Source organism: Drosophila montana, unplaced genomic scaffold (assembly GCF_035044405.1).
Source record: "Drosophila montana isolate Dmon_TW-CO22-7 unplaced genomic scaffold, ASM3504440v1 contig_3735_1, whole genome shotgun sequence".
Classification (NCBI taxonomy): Eukaryota; Metazoa; Arthropoda; class Insecta; order Diptera; family Drosophilidae; genus Drosophila; species Drosophila montana.
This window is the reverse complement of record NW_026998622.1, coordinates 126,901-144,881: the sequence shown is the minus strand read 5'-3', so window position 1 is coordinate 144,881 and position 17,981 is coordinate 126,901. Positions and strand designations below refer to the sequence as shown.

General features: G+C 38.5%; 1 protein-coding gene across 4 annotated transcripts in view; it reads left to right on the top strand.

The window, feature by feature from the left end:
* The window catches only part of AGO3 (Argonaute 3), a 147,641-nt gene that overhangs the window by 13,596 nt on the left and 116,064 nt on the right, over nucleotides 1–17,981 (top strand). For 2 of the 4 annotated variants that reach the window (XM_064695340.1, XM_064695341.1), the window contains exons 3-5: nucleotides 568–1,985; nucleotides 13,139–13,322; nucleotides 13,382–13,547. In XM_064695340.1, coding sequence (XP_064551410.1) covers nucleotides 568–1,985; nucleotides 13,139–13,322; nucleotides 13,382–13,547 — 1,768 coding nt within the window. Of the gene's footprint in view, nucleotides 1–567; nucleotides 1,986–13,125; nucleotides 13,323–13,381; nucleotides 13,548–17,981 lie in introns of those variants that run through there. The other 2 variants (XR_010437682.1, XM_064695342.1) reach the window with 2 other exon arrangements.

Genomic DNA, 17,981 nt, shown 5'->3' with positions numbered 1-17,981 from the left:
CATTGTAATACTTTATTGCAATCATTAATATTTTCATTGAAAACAATGGATATATTAAAAACATAAGCGCAAGTCAGTGGCACGATTAAATGTATTATGATTGGCCAATTGACTACTGTACGGCAAAAATGGTGACCATGCATCCCAGAGGCAAATACGCTCTCCCTCGCAGAGCATGTATGCCCTTAACATAATTCTGTTAAGCAAGAAGCTTAGCTAAAGCTATAAGCTTTATGACAATTCAATAAATTAATTTTCAAAACTAAATCAAGCGAACTACAATATCTTTTCAATCACACAAGATTTTCCTTGAAATTGTCTTTGTAGTCTTAACATTACGGCCAACTTCCCTTTAGAACACTCCTGTTTGTTACTTGGAGTAGGGTCTCGATAGTTATGGGAAAATTTTCATTACAATGAATTTCGTTGTTCACTTTGACTAATCTTTAACAAAAAACACTTTAATATTGAGTTTTAAAGTACTTTAAGAATGTTAAATCGTCAACGAAATTGCGTGTATACTTTTAACTAATATGTTGTTCTCTTTTTTACCAACGTTTTTTACAGGTACCCCGGTTAATTTGTCATGTAATTATATAGGAGTAAAGTCTGACCCCAAGAAAGGAGTTTATCTTTATGAAGTACGATTCAATCCTCCTGTTGATTCCACTCATTTAAGAATGAAGTATTTAAATGAACACAAAAACCAATTTGGAGGAGCTAAAACCTTTGATGGATCTATCCTGTACTTACCGATTTTATTAGAAAGGGAATTGACAACTTATGTTTCCAAAAATGTTGACAATAAGGATATTGAGATAAGACTTCTGTTTAAAAAAAAAGAGTCCCTTAAAAATTGTATACAATTGTACAATATATTATTTGACCGCGTCATGAAAACTTTAAATTATGTAAAATTTGATCGAAAGCATTTTGATCCCTCACGACCAAAAGTTATTCCCATGGCGAAGTTAGAAGTTTGGCCGGGTTATGTTATTGCTGTCGATGAATACGACGGTGGTTTAATGCTCTGCTGCGATGTGTCACATCGTTTACTATGTCAAAAAACAGTGTTGGATATGCTAATAGAGATTTATCAACACAACAAAAATAATTACCAAGACAAAGCTAAAAAGTATTTAGTTGGAAGCATTGTTTTAACTCGATATAATAATCGGATGTATAGAATTGATGATATATGCTTTTCCCAAAATCCACATTCAGAATTTGAAACAAGAACGGGATCTCATAGCTACGTTGAATACTACAAAATCCACCATAATATTTACATTAAAGACGACAAACAACCATTACTTATAAGCTTAAAACAAATGAGGAAAAATAAAACTGTCGATACAGAAAACATACAGTTTTGCTTAATCCCTGAACTTTGTTACCTAACCGGCCTACATGATGAAATTCGGTCGGACAAAAAACTAATGCGTGAAATAGCAACTTTCACTAGTGTTACTCCAAATCAGCGTATACTAGCTCTTGATAAATATATTAAAAATGTATCTGAAAACAAAGAAGCGAAAGAAATCCTCGAAAATTGGGGCTTATCGCTATTTAAAAACTATCATAATGCAATTGGTCGGAAAATGGATCCAGAGCAAATATTTTTTGCTAACCAATGCATTTCAGCTGGTCATAAGGCAGAATTTTCAAAAGATGCCATAAGCAATGAAATGCTAGAAGTTAAACATATAAAAAGTTGGATACTTATTCACCAAAAAAGTGATGTTCGATCTGCAAAAACGTTTTTACATAATATAGAACGGTGCTGTGAAGCTTTTGGAATGAGCATATGCAAGCCAATTATAATATCCTTAGAACAAGATAGAGTAGATACATATGTTGATGCTTTACGACGAAACATTTGTACTCAAACCCAAATAGTCGTTTGTATATGTCCAAATAGCAGAGATGACAGATATAGTGCTATAAAAAAAATTTGCTGCTCCGAGTTACCGGTCGCATCACAGGTAATAATTTTATTGATAAATACGAATATATTTTATTTTTCTTACAGTATATTTGTTAAGGTTAGTGCGGTAACCGAAGACTATCTGCATTTAGCCTGAAGACAAAAAGAATTTAAAACGTAGCTAACCATGAATAAAATCTGATGATTTAAGATATGGTATAGAAATGAAAAGAACTACCAATAAGAAAGCGAAAGTTGGGAATTTAAGGTTAGAGCTGGGCAACTACAAAAGAGGTATTGTACTAACTACGAAAGTCATTGTTGCAGCATGTTTGCCTAATATTCAAAAGAGATTCGGACTAGTGCTGCTCATACGATTTCCAAAGAGTTTTTTTTTGCAGCGTGGCGGCGATACATTCGAGAACCGACACGTTTCTGGTTTTTTTATTCAACAGAATACTACATTGTCAAAATTTAAATTAGAATTTTTCTAAATTTATGCTACAGACGAATATATCGATCCTCATAAAATTAAACGGCTAGAAGTTTGACCTCATTTTATTTAGAATCAGTATTTTTTTATCATTAAGCCATTAGTTAATTTGATTATATGATAACATTGGTATGCTCATTGTTTATGTGTCCTTATACCATTACCCATAATTTATGTACCAGGTAAATAGAAGCCTCTCCGGCCGCATAAAGTTTATATACTTTTGGTCAGCATTAATCTAGACATGTCCGTCCATCTTCGTATGTACAAACGCGTTGATCTTAGAAACTATAAGAACAACAAAATTTAAAGTTTTAATCATAGTTAATTTGACATATAGGATAAAGATTCTTATTAGGTATACAAACTTCCAGAATATTTTACTTTTTACATCAAAGTTGACAAGATATTGTAACAAAATTTATTTTCCCATTAATCAATATAAGAATATATTTATAATTGACAACCAGAGTTTGCCCATTTTAAACTTAAAAAAATTGACCGTTTCAATTTAAGAATATATTTTTGTTCAGCTATTTTGTGCTTGTAAGCAGACTTCAATCAATTTGAGCCTTTCTGCCATTTAATCTGTATCCCCTACAAAGTCACAAATAGTTTGAAGGTGACCTTGTTAGCCTTTGTTGTCTTTGATATCCATTATCTTGTTTCATATCTTATCTACAAGTCTCCGGAAATTCACGCATACAACCAAGCTGAAAATGTAGTTTTTAATTTAAAGCATCGAAGTGCTACAGAGGATCCCCAATCCTGGGTCAGCAAACACATTTTTGGGATCCCTTTAATGCTAAACCCACTTTTATTTGCACAGTTAGATTTTTTTAATTCTGTCTAGTGGTTCATGATAAAAGTTGCCTAAGAAATAACCCAAAACTAAACCAAAACATGATGTGAACGCATTAGAATGGGAGAACAGAGAGTTTTCTGTGGCTCGCATTTATTCTTTTGCTTTGCATATCATACATACTCGTGGCTTGCGTGCATAACGTGTCGACTAGGCAACTTTGTGTTTTCATTCTAATTTTTATTAATCATGCATGCAGAAATTCACACCGTTTAGTCGATGTTTTTGTGCAACAATTTCTATGCGCCCTGATTCTATAGGACGTTTCGTAATAATTAGAAAAAAGTTACGCTGCAGACGCCAAACAGTTTTCCTATCCAAACGTAAATACTTATTGTCCTCATATGTGCAAAGTTCTCAGGCTTCACGATGGCTTCCTCCACGAGCTGCTCGAGATCGCTCCGAGGCTCAGAGGCAACCCGCGCTGTCGCTACCTCGTTGTTAGTTAAACATGCGCATCCACTCCTCGTGTTCACAGACATGGCGGAAAACTCGCATATATCTAAAACTGCCGAGCCTGCTCTTGGCGCTTGATGAATATCGCTGGCGTTACCAGCCTGAGGTCGTCTTAACACATGCACACACAAAAGCCGTGATTACTCACGCAGGCGACGGGGCGAAGCCTTGAACCACTCTCAAAAGCCGGGGTTGCTCCCATAGGCGACGGGGGCAGCCTCGTTCCACTACACACCACACTTAGGTTAGGGAAAGGAGGTTATGTTGAGCACAGGTTAGCCACGGTAGCCGAGATTAGTATTAATTACCTACCGTCACTTAATCTATTATTTGTCCTAGCAGTGCAGCTGACAATCTATGAAATCTACTAGGATTAGCTTAATCTACGGTTATTCAACTAGAGGCGTAGGGGTTTGCGCAAGTGGTCGCTCTTCTTCAACGTCAATTGGGCCTGGTTCCTCATCGTCGACGGTCTCTTCCTGGTAGAAAGGCTTAAGCTGCGAAATATTGGCCACCCTCTTCTTCCGTTTGCCTGGCTTCGCGAGGCGTTCATATTGGGGGACATGAACTTGATGACCCGAAAGGGGCCGTCAAATTTGATAGCCTATTTCGCGGCAAAGTCCTCTGTGGCGTTGGAAAATTGGTGCTGGCGCTGGTCCTGCTGACCATCGAGTTCAACGAAGGTCGCTAATCTCGACTCCGCAAGTTGTAGTGCCTGCTTTGGACTTTTGACGCGCGCTGGAGATTGCTATGGATGATATAAACAACTTCCCTCAACCTATCCGCTTTTATCCTGGGGTCGAACGCCGCACTATATGCGGACCACGGAGTAACCTGATCATACAGAGCGGCGGGCAACCGCGGCTCCCTACCCTACATCAGAAAAGCGAGGCTGAAACCCGTCGAGTGCGCCATATTTGTATTAACCGCTAGCGATATCTCAAGCAAGAGCCCGTCCCATGAACTCTTATGGCCTTCGATATACTGTGCTATCATGGTCTTTACAGTTCTGTTGTTCCTCTCGTTGGGGTTCTCTTGGGTGCAGTACGGCGCGGTGTACTAGACCTCTTCACCCAGGGACTCAAAAAAAAAATTAAAGCTACGACTCGTAAACTGCACCCCGTTGTCGCACACAAACTTCTTGGGCCCCCGAACCTACTCAAAATCCTCTCTCTCCGAGAAAGCATCATGGAACACCAGTAGCATTGTGTTGCCATGTCTCGACCGCGGAAGGGGCCCGACGAAGTCAGCGCAAATCACCGTCATTGGCTCCGCTACCTGCGACCGGCCGGCTTGCGTTGTTCGCTGTTGATCCTCTGTCAGATTTCCCAGCACTTAACGTACTTGGCGGCGTCGCAGAGCATACCCGGCCAGTAGTACCTCTGCGACAACCTCGACACGGTTTTCCTCACTCCTTGATGTCCGGCCGTGGAAGCATCATGACATTCCTCTAATACCCTCTGCCGTTGACCACTGGCCACACATAGCTTCCATGGAATGTAGTCCTCGTCGTCCGTCCTATGGCCCAAATGCCTATACAGCGGCCCATTTCTTCTATGTAGTCCGGGAACTTGCCTAGCTCCTCGGCGATCCTGGCACGCATACTCGCCACCCATTTGCAGGGGGACTCGACCACCACTGCCTGCTGACAAATCTCTAGAGGTTGCCGTGATAGTGCATCAGGAAGAAATCCAAAAAAACCTCTCCCAAACACTGACCTGACACATTCTTCAGTCCACTACTCAAAAACCAACGAGCGGCCCGGTCGCAGAATACCTAGCTCATCGCCCTAGGCATGCGAACGAGGACAATGACATATGTGATGGCCCGCTCCTCAAGGTCGGATCGGCCATCATACCTCATACCCCACTTGTTCTGGGGCCTTGAAAGTCGCCTAGCCACCGACTTAGGATACGGCCTGGGAACAGACGGAACACTACTCGGTTCAGCAGGAGTCCGTCTTATCCCCTTCACCCGTGACGGCTAAGCTATGGGACACTATGGAATCTGTGGACACTCGTACAGTTGTGAGCTCCTCAGGTCCGCTACCACCACATAACTATAAATCAAGTTATTAAACCAATTTGTATTGCATACCATCTGTGCATACCAGCGGTGTTTAACGCTTTTGGAAAAATGCATTCCTCCTTTGTGGAATTGGGGCCAATGATTTGGTGGGTGACGTTCGCGCTAAAATTCATTTATTTTTAAAGCTCTACATAAGAGTTTAATAAATACGTGTTTCATCGATTTAGAAAATTGAACCCGCAACAGTGGTAAATTGGCGGAAAATGTTTGTATAAAAGTTGTTTATTTACTGTCCGATCAGTTTAAAAATCATTTTCAAAGCGTTTTTATACGCCGGGTTATACCCGCTAGTAGAATACATACTTGTACTTGTTCTTGTTTTTCATTATTGTTCCAATTTTTACTCCGTTTTTTTAACACCCGTTGTTATTGCTACTGACGAATTCAGATTTTCACCGCGCGTGAGCTGTATTCGTCCCACTGCACAGCCGCTGCCGCTACGCCTTTACGGCCCTTTTACCCCGACGTCGACTGCAGCGCGCGTCTGTGCACCCGTGTGCAATCGTGCCCCGACGTCGCTCGCGCGATGTACTTTTCGATCGACCGTTATGTTTCCTCTCCGCTTTAGGCGTTCGATTCCGCACACATTTTATTCGCTTCGTTCTTGCACGTATTCATTTCGTCGACTTCTACAGGGTATGAGATGCACTAGCTAGGGTATGCCCGAATGCCTAATACCCTATATTTATATTTTACCTATAAATTATATTTTGTTTCTTTTTGTTTTTCTCTGTGTTTTGTTTGTGTATATCCACTTGAAAACACTTATTAGGGCATATTTGCGGGGCTTTAATCCGCCACCTTGTGCCTATTCGGGCGCCACTATAATACTATGATTATGATCTGTGGGGGACTAACTTGGTAGCCGCCTCACAATCTTTGGAAATGAATTTGAGCGCAATACTTTACTCACTATTTCTTTGCCTTCCATCAGGGATAGATTTTGGAGATAAAGATGGTCAGCATATATAAGCCATGTCTGTCTGCCTGTCTGTCTGTATGAGCGCATCGAATTAAGAACTTCCGAAAGCTACAGACTTTAGATTTTTGACCGTAGGCCTTCCTAGTGTAAACTGTCAATAACTTAATTGGTTTCCGGCCGATATCGAAATTGTATGTCTAAGTAAATCTCTTTACCGAGTTAAGCATATACAGGTCATGTATATTTGAATACCGTCTCCCATCCCGCAAAACCAAATATATTAAAAGTAAGGGGCTCTAGTGGGAAGTTCCCGACTAGGGGATACCCTGAACTTTCTTCTGCCAATACCAAATGTAGCTCTCGCTCCAAAAAAAAAATTGGAATAGCCAATAGAAGTCGAGCTTTTAATATACCACACTAGTTGCCAACGCCTCTACTCAACAGCCATACCAACAATTAATTTTTGACGAAAATAAAACGAATTTAAATAGCAGCACATGCACACAGAAAACAATACAACCACAATTGCAATGCTTTTGATAGAATTCATTAGAAACGCACATGAGAATATGTGTGTGTGTACATGTATGTATGCAGAAATGCTTACAAAGCAAACACGTGTCAATATAAGCACACATTATCTTTAAAAACTGTGTTTCTTAACATATGCAATTTTTAAGAGTAGATCTTATTGTTCTATACAATTATGGTGAATTCTTAAAAAGACAGTTGCATTAAAATTGTGGGTTAAGAGTGGTTGTTAGTTAATATAGGTTTATATTGTTTGATATATAGCTATGTGACGGTAGCGGGGAGGTGGCGATAGCTATTAAATGAAAGAAACTTAATATATACATATATACCATTCAAAAAGCTACATACAAAAATAAAAAGGGATTTCGATATCGATTACTTGAAAACGGATAAGTTATCGATTATCGGAAACCAACTGATCAAGAATATATATACTTTATGGGGTCAGAGATTCTTCCTTCTGCCTGTTACATACATTTGCACAAATATATTATATCCTTTTTTACCCTGCCAATTTTTAATGGGTTCAGGGTATAAAAATTCCAATTGGAAACACACAATATTTGAGACTTAATATTCAGGCTACTCTACGTATATTCATTGACACAATAACGTCTGCTGCATAATTTTATAAAGATTGGTTAAGAAACACAGAGCCTATTAGAGAAAACGCGTGTCTATTCACGTAGCAGATAGAAAAATGTCTGTCTACATTCGCAAAGAAACATGCATATGCGTGTGGTGCTTTTCGACACTCTCCAAATAGAATACCCGAGATAAAAGAAGGCTTACATGAATATAATTAATTTATATCGATTCTTAGCAATTCCATGTACAAGTTTTCAAATATAGGATAAAGATCCTTATATATAGGGATAAGTTCTATGTTTGCGATGGATACTTGTAATTTTGTATTGGAATAAAAAATTTTTTGAAAGTCTTTAAGCAAGCAAAGTCCTCTGTGGCGTTGGAAAATTGGTGCTGGCGCTGGTCCTGCTGACCATCGAGTTCAACGAAGGTCGCTAATCTCGACTCCGCAAGTTGTAGTGCCTGCTTTGGACTTTTGACGCGCGCTGGAGATTGCTATGGATGATATAAACAACTTCCCTCAACCTATTCGCTTTTATCCTAGGGTCGAACGCCGCACTATATGCGGACCACGGAGTAACCTGATCATACAGAGCGGCGGGCAACCGCGGCTCCCTACCCTACATCAGAAAAGCGAGGCTGAAACCCGTCGAGTGCGCCATATTTGTATTAACCGCTAGCGATATCTCAAGCAAGAGCCCGTCCCATGAACTCTTATGGCCTTCGATATACTGTGCTATCATGGTCTTTACAGTTCTGTTGTTCCTCTCGTTGGGGTTCTCTTGGGTGCAGTACGGCGCGGTGTACTAGACCTCTTCACCCAGGGACTCAAAAAAAAAATTAAAGCTACGACTCGTAAACTGCACCCCGTTGTCGCACACAAACTTCTTGGGCCCCCGAACCTACTCAAAATCCTCTCTCTCCGAGAAAGCATCATGGAACACCAGTAGCATTGTGTTGCCATGTCTCGACCGCGGAAGGGGCCCGACGAAGTCAGCGCAAATCACCGTCATTGGCTCCGCTACCTGCGACCGGCCGGCTTGCGTTGTTCGCTGTTGATCCTCTGTCAGATTTCCCAGCACTTAACGTACTTGGCGGCGTCGCAGAGCATACCCGGCCAGTAGTACCTCTGCGACAACCTCGACACGGTTTTCCTCACTCCTTGATGTCCGGCCGTGGAAGCATCATGACATTCCTCTAATACCCTCTGCCGTTGACCACTGGCCACACATAGCTTCCATGGAATGTAGTCCTCGTCGTCCGTCCTATGGCCCAAATGCCTATACAGCGGCCCATTTCTTCTATGTAGTCCGGGAACTTGCCTAGCTCCTCGGCGATCCTGGCACGCATACTCGCCACCCATTTGCAGGGGGACTCGACCACCACTGCCTGCTGACAAATCTCTAGAGGTTGCCGTGATAGTGCATCAGGAAGAAATCCAAAAAAACCTCTCCCAAACACTGACCTGACACATTCTTCAGTCCACTACTCAAAAACCAACGAGCGGCCCGGTCGCAGAATACCTAGCTCATCGCCCTAGGCATGCGAACGAGGACAATGACATATGTGATGGCCCGCTCCTCAAGGTCGGATCGGCCATCATACCTCATACCCCACTTGTTCTGGGGCCTTGAAAGTCGCCTAGCCACCGACTTAGGATACGGCCTGGGAACAGACGGAACACTACTCGGTTCAGCAGGAGTCCGTCTTATCCCCTTCACCCGTGACGGCTAAGCTATGGGACACTATGGAATCTGTGGACACTCGTACAGTTGTGAGCTCCTCAGGTCCGCTACCACCACATAACTATAAATCAAGTTATTAAACCAATTTGTATTGCATACCATCTGTGCATACCAGCGGTGTTTAACGCTTTTGGAAAAATGCATTCCTCCTTTGTGGAATTGGGGCCAATGATTTGGTGGGTGACGTTCGCGCTAAAATTCATTTATTTTTAAAGCTCTACATAAGAGTTTAATAAATACGTGTTTCATCGATTTAGAAAATTGAACCCGCAACAGTGGTAAATTGGCGGAAAATGTTTGTATAAAAGTTGTTTATTTACTGTCCGATCAGTTTAAAAATCATTTTCAAAGCGTTTTTATACGCCGGGTTATACCCGCTAGTAGAATACATACTTGTACTTGTTCTTGTTTTTCATTATTGTTCCAATTTTTACTCCGTTTTTTTAACACCCGTTGTTATTGCTACTGACGAATTCAGATTTTCACCGCGCGTGAGCTGTATTCGTCCCACTGCACAGCCGCTGCCGCTACGCCTTTACGGCCCTTTTACCCCGACGTCGACTGCAGCGCGCGTCTGTGCACCCGTGTGCAATCGTGCCCCGACGTCGCTCGCGCGATGTACTTTTCGATCGACCGTTATGTTTCCTCTCCGCTTTAGGCGTTCGATTCCGCACACATTTTATTCGCTTCGTTCTTGCACGTATTCATTTCGTCGACTTCTACAGGGTATGAGATGCACTAGCTAGGGTATGCCCGAATGCCTAATACCCTATATTTATATTTTACCTATAAATTATATTTTGTTTCTTTTTGTTTTTCTCTGTGTTTTGTTTGTGTATATCCACTTGAAAACACTTATTAGGGCATATTTGCGGGGCTTTAATCCGCCACCTTGTGCCTATTCGGGCGCCACTATAATACTATGATTATGATCTGTGGGGGACTAACTTGGTAGCCGCCTCACAATCTTTGGAAATGAATTTGAGCGCAATACTTTACTCACTATTTCTTTGCCTTCCATCAGGGATAGATTTTGGAGATAAAGATGGTCAGCATATATAAGCCATGTCTGTCTGCCTGTCTGTCTGTATGAGCGCATCGAATTAAGAACTTCCGAAAGCTACAGACTTTAGATTTTTGACCGTAGGCCTTCCTAGTGTAAACTGTCAATAACTTAATTGGTTTCCGGCCGATATCGAAATTGTATGTCTAAGTAAATCTCTTTACCGAGTTAAGCATATACAGGTCATGTATATTTGAATACCGTCTCCCATCCCGCAAAACCAAATATATTAAAAGTAAGGGGCTCTAGTGGGAAGTTCCCGACTAGGGGATACCCTGAACTTTCTTCTGCCAATACCAAATGTAGCTCTCGCTCCAAAAAAAAAATTGGAATAGCCAATAGAAGTCGAGCTTTTAATATACCACACTAGTTGCCAACGCCTCTACTCAACAGCCATACCAACAATTAATTTTTGACGAAAATAAAACGAATTTAAATAGCAGCACATGCACACAGAAAACAATACAACCACAATTGCAATGCTTTTGATAGAATTCATTAGAAACGCACATGAGAATATGTGTGTGTGTACATGTATGTATGCAGAAATGCTTACAAAGCAAACACGTGTCAATATAAGCACACATTATCTTTAAAAACTGTGTTTCTTAACATATGCAATTTTTAAGAGTAGATCTTATTGTTCTATACAATTATGGTGAATTCTTAAAAAGACAGTTGCATTAAAATTGTGGGTTAAGAGTGGTTGTTAGTTAATATAGGTTTATATTGTTTGATATATAGCTATGTGACGGTAGCGGGGAGGTGGCGATAGCTATTAAATGAAAGAAACTTAATATATACATATATACCATTCAAAAAGCTACATACAAAAATAAAAAGGGATTTCGATATCGATTACTTGAAAACGGATAAGTTATCGATTATCGGAAACCAACTGATCAAGAATATATATACTTTATGGGGTCAGAGATTCTTCCTTCTGCCTGTTACATACATTTGCACAAATATATTATATCCTTTTTTACCCTGCCAATTTTTAATGGGTTCAGGGTATAAAAATTCCAATTGGAAACACACAATATTTGAGACTTAATATTCAGGCTACTCTACGTATATTCATTGACACAATAACGTCTGCTGCATAATTTTATAAAGATTGGTTAAGAAACACAGAGCCTATTAGAGAAAACGCGTGTCTATTCACGTAGCAGATAGAAAAATGTCTGTCTACATTCGCAAAGAAACATGCATATGCGTGTGGTGCTTTTCGACACTCTCCAAATAGAATACCCGAGATAAAAGAAGGCTTACATGAATATAATTAATTTATATCGATTCTTAGCAATTCCATGTACAAGTTTTCAAATATAGGATAAAGATCCTTATATATAGGGATAAGTTCTATGTTTGCGATGGATACTTGTAATTTTGTATTGGAATAAAAAATTTTTTGAAAGTCTTTAAGCCTTCCAATTTTTTCATCATATGCGGTTAAAGATTTCAATATATTTTAATAAGTACCACCGTTGACGTGAGCTGCCTTATGAATTTTTTTCTACGCATACAACTAAAAGTACACTTTATACACACTCAAGTGGCTTTTTATGCTAGCCTGAAGTAACTTCAATATATATCGTCCGATATATATGAAATATCCATGGCATAGAAATATGCAGAGAAATGAACAGGTATAATAAAATTGCAATATGCAAGGAGAAATACGCAAAAAAAAAACGGACAAACATCTTCTAACGATGAATCTATACTATATAATGTTGGCAATGCTTTCTTCAAATGCATACATTTGTACTTATAAATACATATTCACGCATGAACTCCCAAAGTCTATTGTTCTCTTAGAGAACGAAAGAGTTAAGATCCGAGCAAAATCATAATATGCCCATTTGTCTTAGCTTTTTGGTATATGAGAACTTAGATGGTAGAAGCTAGATACTATGTTAAAATTATTGTCTAAAAAGTTAAAAACAAATCAATCAAAAAATATACCTATAAAAAGTTTTTGGTACGAAAATTAATAACCTTGTAAAATTATATCATATGTTCGAAATTTTTCTGTACTGAATAGTGTTTTTGCCGAAAAATTCAATTTATAAATTACTATTTCAATAAATAATAATCTGATATGTTAGGATAACGACCGATTGACCATATTGAAGTATCTGATATTGATGGAATGGAGCTCATAAAACAGAGACACGAACACAGCTATACAGACGGCTGTGAATGATCAAAAATATGTAAACTTAAGGTTACTTTAAAGAGGTGCACTTATAATAAAACAAAAAAGTATGACATGATTTTGGTACAAAAATGTAACTATAATGATATTATCTAAGTGGAGAACATTCAGGGCATATACGTATACGATTTCGTTTCGCAGTATAAATGTTTTGAACTTAAACTGACTTTCAATTTACAGCATATATATATTTATTACAATTCAATATATTTAAATAATGTAGCGTATATTTAAAGGTCATAAATTCAAGGACGTTATCCAACGAAACAAAAAATCGTTCCATTGTCCAAAAGGTTATTTTGCAAATGAATTGTAAACTAGGAGGATCATTGTGGACTGTAAAAATTCCCTTTAAAAATGTAATGATCTGTGGAATTGACTCATATCATGATCCTTGTCAAAAGGGAAATTCTGTAGCTGGTATGTTAAATAATAATATTGATATAATTTAATTCACAATATCGTAAATATTATTGCAGCATTAGTAGCTTCGCTTAACTCATCTTATACACATTGGTTCAGTAAAGCTGTTATACAAACTAAAAAGGAAGAGCTTGTGAATGGACTTACCTCGTCTTTTGAAACTGCACTAGAGTGCTATAAGACACGAAATGGTTACCTCCCTGAGAATGTAATAATTTACAGGTATGAGTACTTTTTATTAAAAGTAAATGTATTAGGACTATAACAAAAGCTGTGTTGAAGTTGAACTCATTACTAATTTAATTAGACATTAGACCTCACCATTTAAAGTTTGGAAAGTAGTATAGTTATAATTAGTTTAACCGTTGTGCGCGAACTGAACTTTTTATACCCTGAACCCATTTAAAATGGGTAAAAAGGGTATAATGTATTTTCGCAAATGTATATAACAGGCAGAAGGAAGGATCTCCGTCCCCATAAGTATATATATTCTTGATCAGCATCAATAGCCGAGTCGATTTAGCCATGTCCGTCTGTCTATCCGTCTGTCGGTCTGTCCGTTTGTATGAACGCAAGGATCTCAAAACCTATAAGAGCTAGAGACTTTAAATTTTAGCTATAGGTCCTCCTAGTCCATGCGCAGATCGAGTTTGTTTCAGATAATCGATAACTTGTCCCGTTTCAAAGTAATCGATACAAATCGATTTCGAAATCCTTTTTTTTTTTTAGCAATTTTGTTAAATAATAAGAGCTAGAGTCACCAAACTTGACATGTAGCTTCTAGAATAGTATATATATATCAAGTATCTTTCATTTTATAGCTATCACCACCTCCCCGCTATTACCCCAAAGCTATAAATCATGTTAGTAAACCAACTTGTATTGCCTGTCTAATTAAGCCACAATTTAAATGCAATTGTCATTTTGAGAATACACGTGCAGCAGCAAGCGCAAACTCCAAGAATTTCTGTATTCATGTACATTGAATTGAATTCTATAAACAGCATTGCAATTGCGATTGTATTATTTTCTGTGCTGCTATTTTAATTCTTTTTTTCTCATTAAGACTTAATTATTGGTGTGGCTGTTGGGTAGAGGCGTCGGAAAGTAGCGCGGTCAGTAACGAGTTCGAACCCTACCGAGGAAACTTTTTTTTTGGCTGTTGCGTAGAGGCGGCAGCAAGTAATGCGGTCAGTTGCGAGTTCGAACCCAGCCAAGGGAACTTTTTTTATTTTTTAATTAATCTTTATTACTACTAAAGCAAACGAGCGCGTAGCGCAAGCTGAATTTGGCTTTGGAATAAGAGGGTTCAGGGTATCGCCTAGTCGGGAGCTCCCGATCAGAACCTCTTACTTTAGCATGTTAGCATTTTTTACTGCTAGTGAATAGAACTAGCTCTGATCTTAAGAAGTGAACTGTCTGAATAATGTTAACAAGTAAGAGGCCCTAGTCGAGAGCTCCCAACTAGAGGATCCCCTGAACCCTCATTTTTCATTAAACTTAATTCCGCGGTGGAGCGATCCATATGAATGTCACCACTTACAATAACAATTTATCAACAATTAATTCAAAAACACAATATTATATATACCAAACGACTCTTTTGTTTATGCTAAGCTCTGCATGCTTTAGAAAGGCTATATTTTTTTATAGTTCGCTTTAGAATCGAAATGCCAGTCATTTTTCTGCTGTTCTGCTTCGAAACAAACTACCGGACTATCTTATAACAGTCTGATAGCACATATTAGTAAAACAAATATACACTAATGGATAAACATAATAACACCAATCATTCTCATAGAATTGTACATATTCAAAATCGTGATAGTCAAAAAAACACAACAGAAAGATTTAATAGCAAATAACAATTTACGAGGGAACTTGTAGAGTCTAACTCTATTTGCGTGGTCAAAGAAAGCCTACTGCTACCTACCGTAATGCTTAATTTATATTTACAAACATATTATATACAAACATTTATATACAAAACAAACAAAGAAACATCATATACTTTCAAGTTGTGTTTTTAGATGGGGTATATTTCAGTCTGACTCTAGTTCAATTGAAAATACATTTATAGCATATCGTGAGACGAAGCTAAAAAATAGGAAAGTTGAGCTAGTGCGTATACGCCAGGGTGATTCCAAGAGTCTTACTGAACTATCTAGAGACAATGAATTACACAGCAAGTGGCCTGTGTTAATGAGTGCTAGGGGTAGTGCCAGAAAGAAATAAAGTGAATAACCATAAACTACTGCTCATGCAAATCAGAAAAAACCGACCAGCCCAGACTGGGCAACTTATTAATTTACGACTCCGGTACTCGAGAAATGCTCGCTAGTGTTAGTGGGGCGTATCAATGGGATCAACTTTACGTGTGACGTGGTCCTGGATTATTGGTGCCGCCGATATTTCAGGTTTCGTTGAATGAAAAAAAAGTAAGCAATGGCTTGGTAGAGGGGAAAGAAAATTTCCTTATTGTGATAAATACAAAATTGGTGTGAATTTTTATGTTTTGAATCTAGAGTCGCTTTTGTGTTATTAGCGGACTCGTCTACCTTCGGACTCTTCAAAAGAGGTGTGCCTCCATCTGCAAACAATATATTAAACTCACCTTTATAATTCTAAAAGTATTATAAATGTGTTGTTTTAAATCTTTGTCGTTCGCAAATGCAATCGTTGTTATGCCCTGAACCCATTAAAAATTTATAAAAAAAGGGTATAATGTATTTGTGAAAAAGTATGTAACAGGCAGAAGGAAGCTGTGGCCCCATAAAGTATATATATTCTTGATCAGTATCAATAGCCGAATCGATCTAGCGATGTCGTTCCGTATGTACGCCAGAATCGCAGAATCTATAAGAGGCAGAGACTTGAAATTTGTTACGTAGTGCCCGTGTAGTACTAGATTGTTTCCGATAATCTTTTATTTTATAGCTATCGTCACCAACCGGCGAACACCACATGGCTATATTTCTATGGTATTGGTATTGCCCACCAATTAAATGCAACTATCTTTTGAGGAATACTCGAATATTCTATTGTACAATAAGATCTACTGTATAATTTTTCATCGGTAAAGAAACACAGAAGTTATTAAAGAAAACGTGTTTTAGCTTGCCACGTGTTTGTGGCAGCTAGCGACAATTTTATGAATTTCTGTATACAAGTAAACACACACATTCATTTATTGAATTCTGTCAACAGCATTGCAATTGCGATTGTATTGCATTCTGTGCTGTGTGTATGTGCTGCTATTTTAATTTTCATCAAATAAGTGTGGTTTTTATAGCTGTTGAGTAGAGACGGTGACAAGTAGGGAGGAAATATTTTTTTATTAATTTTATTTTGATTACTTCAGTGTATTTCTTGACGGGAACTCCCGACAAGAGCCTTTTACTTGTTTTTTTTTTAACCCTGAACCCATTGAAAATGGGTAAAAAGGGTATAATGTTTTTGTGCAAATGTAACAGGCAGAAGGAAGCATCTCTAACCCAATAAAGTATATATAGTCCTGATCAGCATCCATAACCGAGTCGATTTAGCCATGTCCGTCTGTCTGTCCGTCCGTATGTATAAACGCAAGGATCTCAGAACCTATAGAAGTTCCTACTGTCGGCGCAAATCGAGTTTGCTTCCGATATTCGATAACTTGCCCCGTTTCCAATTAATCGATAAAAATCGATATCGAAATCCTGTTTTTTGGGCAGTTTTGTTAAATAATATGAGCTAGAGTCACCAAACTTGACATGTAGCTTCTAGAACAGTATATATTTATAAAGTATCTTTTAATTTATACCTATCGCCACCTCCCCGCTACCACCACAAAACTATAAATCAAGATAATAATCCAACTTGTATTGCCCACCAATTTAATCCATAATTTACATGCAATTGATTTTTTAAGAATACACAAATATTCTATGGCACAATAAGATGCACTGTCGAAAATTGCATTAAGATCGGTTAAGAATCACAAAAGTTATGTGGTTTGGTTGCGCGCGTGTTAGCAGCAGCTAGCGTAAATTGCAAGAATTTCTGTATACATGTACACGCACACATTCCTGCGAATCTTCTTTGAGTTCTATCAACAGCATTGCAATTGCGATTGTATTATTTTCTGTGCTGCAGTTTTAATTCGATTTTTTCTCACTGAGACTCAATTCTTGGTGTGGCTGTTGAGTAGGGATGGTGGCAAGAAGTGTGGTCTGTCGCGTGTTCGAGTCCTATAAAAAATGGTTAAAAGCTACTACGTAGCAGTAAATCAAATACATTTGAACTACACACCAACTTAAGCTACATTTAAAAATCAATTGTACTTTTAAGAATATAGAAATATTCTATAGCACAATAAGCTCTACTGAAAATTTCATAAGGATCAGTTAAGAAACACAATGAAAACGGGTTTTGGATGGCCTCGTGTTTGCGGTAGCTAGGGAAAATTGCAAGAATTTCTATATACATGTACACACACACATTCATACGCGTCTTTATTGAATTCTATCATCAGCATTGTAATTTCGGTTGTTTTGTTTTCTATGTTGCTATTTTAATCCGTTTTTTTCTCATTAAGACTGAATTCTTGGTGTGACTGGTGAGTAGAGGCGGCTGCAAGTAGTGCGGTCACGAGTTTGAGACGAGGAAACATTTTTTTTA